The sequence below is a fragment of the Trypanosoma equiperdum genome (genome assembly GCF_001457755.1).
Source record: "Trypanosoma equiperdum strain OVI genome assembly, contig: ctg_81, whole genome shotgun sequence".
Lineage (NCBI taxonomy): Eukaryota > Euglenozoa > Kinetoplastea > Trypanosomatida > Trypanosomatidae > Trypanosoma > Trypanosoma equiperdum.
Genome location: NW_027124776.1, coordinates 33,005 through 37,897, shown reverse-complemented (window position 1 = coordinate 37,897; position 4,893 = coordinate 33,005). Strand labels below are relative to the sequence as shown.

Below are 4,893 nucleotides of genomic sequence, written 5' to 3'. Positions count from 1 at the left end.
ATATATATATATATATATTCATGTTTGCTGTGAGTAAGAAAAAATATCATATTTGTGATGTGTGAAACATCCAGTAAGTGCAGCTGCGCAGCTGTTCATGTACGGTCTTCACATCCGTTTTAGAGTTAGGTTTTTTTTTTGCTTCTTCAGGTGATCAGGGAAGTGTTTTCCTTAAGAGTAGTCAAGAGAAAAGGAGGGTGTTAGGGTGAAGAAGTTTTAAATGTGATGCGCTTAGGGGACTTTTTACGCGTGCTTGTAGAAAAAGAAAAGAAATTACAAATGAAACACCCCCTCAAAGCTACAAGAGAAGGAAAAGGAGAGAGTGAATTAAAACGAAAAAAGATCAGGAAAAGGAAAAGTATCGAGAAAGGAGCAGATAAAACGAAGATAAAGATGTTGCAGAACTCTGCACCGTCAGGAGTGGTGACCACGACAGCGGAGATGTAGGGGAGGAGTGGGTAATATTTTACCGTCACACAGAGGCATAAGTGGTGCAGACCCGGTGGGAAGAGAGGAAATGCCAAATGTTTAGCCCTTAAAATGTAACTCTCGTGTAACCCAATGGAAGGTGTGTATCCAAACTCACGCATTCCATTGTTAGATTATTATTGTCATTGTGTGGTAGTGGGCAATCTCGAACATTTTTGTTTCCATCGTTGTTACTCCTTTTGTCTGTTTACTGCATTACTGAACTCGTTCACGCTGCCCTGTTGGTGGCAGCGTTGTTATTTGTATTCCCTTGCTTCTGCCTTTGTCTTTGCCTTTTTTTTTCCATTACCTGTTCCATTTTCTGCCGTATCCACATGGTCCACTGAAGGGAAGAATCAAAAAGAAGTATGGAAAGGAAGAGGGAGGAAAACGGACTCAAAGCAGAACAAAAAGGAAAAAAAAGGAAAGATGAAAAGGAGGAGGAGAAAATAAAGAAAGTGGGGGAACGAACAACGGAAGTGAGGTGGAAAGAAGGGATGAAATTCGCATCGAGTGTAACTGTGAAGAGAAGGGAAAAGTTGATGAATTATATGCAGCTCACATACCGCAACCAATGTACACCTTTTATACTCATATATAGTGCATGCACGTGCAGGACTGTATGAATATGTTTACACTCACGTGCAAATACGCGAATGTTTTTTTTTCTTCATGATTTAGATGAAACTACTTCACATTTTCCCCTTGGCCCACTTCGAGCTCGTTAGTGTGGCGCATTTTTCTTTTTGTTTTTAAACTATGATCAGTTTACTTTTGTCTGCACGAGCCTGTTATGTCGTCGCCGTCATTGTCGCTATTTTATTCATACCCTCGTGTTCTGAATCCCCATTCTCTCTCTCTCTTTCTTTTTGTTTGTTTGTTACCAGAGCCCCTGAAAGTGAAATATTATCTCTACCGTCACCGTGTTTATTCCGTTATTTATGTATGTTTATACTTGCGGTATGAAGGAAGGTAAGAGAATGAGGAAGGAAATCAGAGGCCGCTGCAGTTTGATTGTGCTGAAAAGCACAAGTGTGCTTGGAATTTCGACATTATTTGTTTGTTGTTGTTGTTGTTGTTTCGTTGGTATATATATAGATATATTTGTGGGCGGGGGAGGGAGGGAAGGGGAGTTGGAGAAAAAAAAGGAAGCGAAGATGGAAATGTGAGAGTCGACTATAAGTAAAGCAGATGACTTTGCCTCTTCTCCCCTCCCTTCCCCTCACCTCTTCCCTTCCTTTCCCCCTCCTCTGTCACTTTTTCTTTTTTGGTTATAGTTGTTGTGTCTGTCTCTGCGCTCTCCTAAATCTATTCAATATTTGCTGTTGGGTGATGCTGAACAGTCGTCTCAACGCTTTATGTGTTATCTGTCATAACTATTGACTGGTTTGGTAACAGCAATCTTCTTTTCCATTTTCGCTTTTGCCTATCCAAAGGTGTAAATCTCGGCAACCAGAAGGCACTAATCATTGAAGCCGTGGGTTTCCAGAGGGCGGCGGGGAGTTCTGAAGCGCACCAAGCTTCCCATTCAACACTTCAAACGCAGAAGTCAACGTGAACATTCATTCTTTCGAGTTACATTTGTTTTTTGTTTGTTTTTGAGACGTTGCATCAGCCGCTGCATAATCCGTGCGCGTTGTAGTGGAAGAATACCGCAGCACATCAGGCAACAGAGACACATATACGACATGTCTCCTTTTGAGCAACAGCGACCACGCAGTCAGAAGTGTGGAACAGCCCGCACATCGAGCAACAAGGGAACGAACAGTCAACCATCCCCAGCGTTGTTGGCTTCAAGACCCCTAGCCAATGTCATACAACACCATTTGCAGCAGAATTTGTCACGCACACCACGACCGAATGTCATGGAAACAAGGGTTACGCCGCCCTTCTCAGTGGAGTCGACTCCTGGCGGTAGGGATGTTGGATCTCGTCGCACAGATATGCGCGTCCGTACGGGTCACGCAGCTGTTGACTCGAGTTCATTAGCGGCAGCATATGCCCCCTATTCAGGCGCAACATTGACATCAACCCTATGGGAAAATAATGCCCGCGATGAGACACCGGGGTCACCTCTGCACATTTCTCGCATGCGGGATCCGACGCGTCATTGCAGTGAAGACGAGGAGAGCCGTGGAAATCTTGATATCATGCGTGTGGGGTATTTGGGCACTTGTGCACACGTAGCGGCAGAGTTGCCGAATATCCACCGCAATCCCGATCAACCCACCGCGTTTGTGGGAAAGAACGCCCCGGTGGTGACAGAGCGGAACGACCTGTCGGTGAGTGGATACTCAAGGAGTGATTCGGTAGTGAAAAAGAGCCCAACGAAGGACAAAAAAACAGACAAAACACCACCGAAGAAAGATTCCACACGTATTTGGTGGGGTTTTGATAGCTACCGCTTTGGGAGTGAAAGTGGATGCGGATCCCCTGAAGTGGTTCGGCAATGCCTTCCTAATCTCACGGGCGTAGGAAGTCAAGCATCAAAAGAGGCTCCCGGACCTCAAACCACCGTGGCACCATCCAACACCACTCCTGCAGTGGAGCTGCCCAATGCACTGCGAACCACCACCGCCAACAGTACGCGAACCTCAAAGAAGGTGAAGTATGCGCCCGCTGATCAACCATCCGTTGACGACCGAAGTGTCGAGGAGGTGCAGACGAGCGTTAACAAACGCCGCACTTCCCTTCAGCGTAGCAAAAAGACAAAAAGTGGTCCCTCTCAGTTGGAGGAGGACACAGCGTTTCTAGCGCCCGTGGCTCAAACGCCCTCCTTAAATGTAAAAAGATTACCGAGTGCGAAAGAGAAAAGGAAAGATGTGTCATCAGCTAACCCTCGAATGCCCCCGTGCACGGCGTTGCACTCAAGTGCGTTCGATGAAACTAGTCAAATGTTACAACACTGCGGCAATTCCACTACATCAAGTGGGCGCAAGAAAAATATTGAGGAAAACGACATCAAAACGCATGGATTGGATGTACTGCGCATGTCCACAAGCGTATCCGGAGATTTTCTTTCGTTGTGTGGTAGTCGCTCCAATAGCGCGGTAAGGCAATTGTTTATGTTGCTCAATGGAGAAGGGGACCACGAATCGAACGATCTTTCAAGGACAAATTCAGCGAACGGGGCTCGGAAGAGATGATTTTTTGTCGTTGGTGTAAAGTGGGCCAGTTGGGTTTGCGTGTTGGGGAGGAGGGGGAAAAAAAAAGAACGAAAAAAGAAATGGCAACAGGGAGCGCAGAGGCGTGACTCCACACCTTTTTGGAAGTGAATGTAAGGAATGTATTACTCAAGTGGAACCCCATTCAGCACTAGAGGTGGATTCGTTCGTGTCACCGTGCGAAGGAAGAGGATTTGGCGCACTTTTCCCGCGGCGGCTGCGACGGAAACCTCACGGGATTAATTTCTGTTCTGAGAAGAACAAAAGATACGGCCACCGACTGTGGTTTCTGAATTTAGTTTATTATTATTATTATTGTTGTTGTCGGCTGCATCCGTGTGCTTCTACATTGTTTGTTATTGTAGTTTTTGGTTTCTCTGTTTTTCTTTTTGTTCGCTCTCAAGCTCCTGAAACGTGTGTAATTTATCCATGTTTGGCATCCCATATACCTTTTTTTTCATTTGCTTTAGTTTTTGTTCGGTTTCTATTACTGCTTTTTTTTTGTTGTTTATCCTTCCGGTTGTTGCCCATAACATTCGCAGATTTAGCAATGGTAACGTTCTCGTTACCATTCTTCATTGTCAGCATATATGTCCTACCACTTTTTTTTAAAAAAATTATTATGATTATTATGATGTGTGCTTTACATCCCCTGTTTGTTTATTATACCTTTCTGTTCCACAACGGAACTGAATTTGTTGTTTTACTTGAAATGGAAAAAAAAGGGGGGGAGAAAAACCATTTGTGAGGGACGTAAGTCACTTTACCTGGCTTTATGTTTTGGTTTCAACCATTTTTTAAAAAAAAATTCCATATCGCGTTCTCTTCGTGAACGCTCTGGAAAAGGAGATGGAAGAGGGGGGAAAGGGGAGAAAACAAATGAGTCAGATGATATATGTATTTGTTTGGTTATATATTTTTGCCTTCGCAATTAATTTTAGTTTAGTTGCAGTTCTGTTCTCTATATTTCCTCTGAATGATACCCCTTCCTTTTTTGATGTGTTAATTTTGATGAAACAATACCTCTTATTTTCATGCCGCCTCACATGGTGTCATTATAATACAAGGAGGGAAGTGGAAGGAATTTTTTTTTCTAGGTTGATAACGCCGTCAAATATTGAACAAAACAACGAATATATATATATATATATATATATATATATGTTATACATCGGTGGGAAGGCAGCGATGCCAAATCAAAAGTAATGAAACAAAAGCGGCAACAACAACAACAAGGAAAAGGCAGAATCAGGCGTACTAC

General features: G+C 43.7%; 1 protein-coding gene and 1 pseudogene across 2 annotated transcripts in view; both read left to right on the top strand.

The window, feature by feature from the left end:
* Positions 1-2,156: 2,156 nt before the first annotated feature.
* TEOVI_000381700 (uncharacterized protein) lies at positions 2,157-3,614 on the top strand (the record flags this gene model as incomplete). The annotated part of the gene is made up of 1 exon (XM_067226659.1): positions 2,157-3,614. One exon carries the CDS (start codon positions 2,157-2,159, stop codon positions 3,612-3,614), a length of 1,458 nt encoding a protein of 485 aa, XP_067082760.1.
* A 447-nt stretch (positions 3,615-4,061) lies between these two features.
* TEOVI_000381600:pseudogene overlaps positions 4,062-4,893 on the top strand; it is an 897-nt pseudogene continuing 65 nt past the window's right edge. The window contains 6 exon segments of the mRNA in view: positions 4,062-4,136; positions 4,138-4,347; positions 4,349-4,363; positions 4,365-4,787; positions 4,796-4,891; position 4,893. The exon segment at position 4,893 is cut by the window's right edge and continues 65 nt beyond it. Coding sequence covers positions 4,062-4,136; positions 4,138-4,347; positions 4,349-4,363; positions 4,365-4,787; positions 4,796-4,891; position 4,893 — 820 coding nt within the window.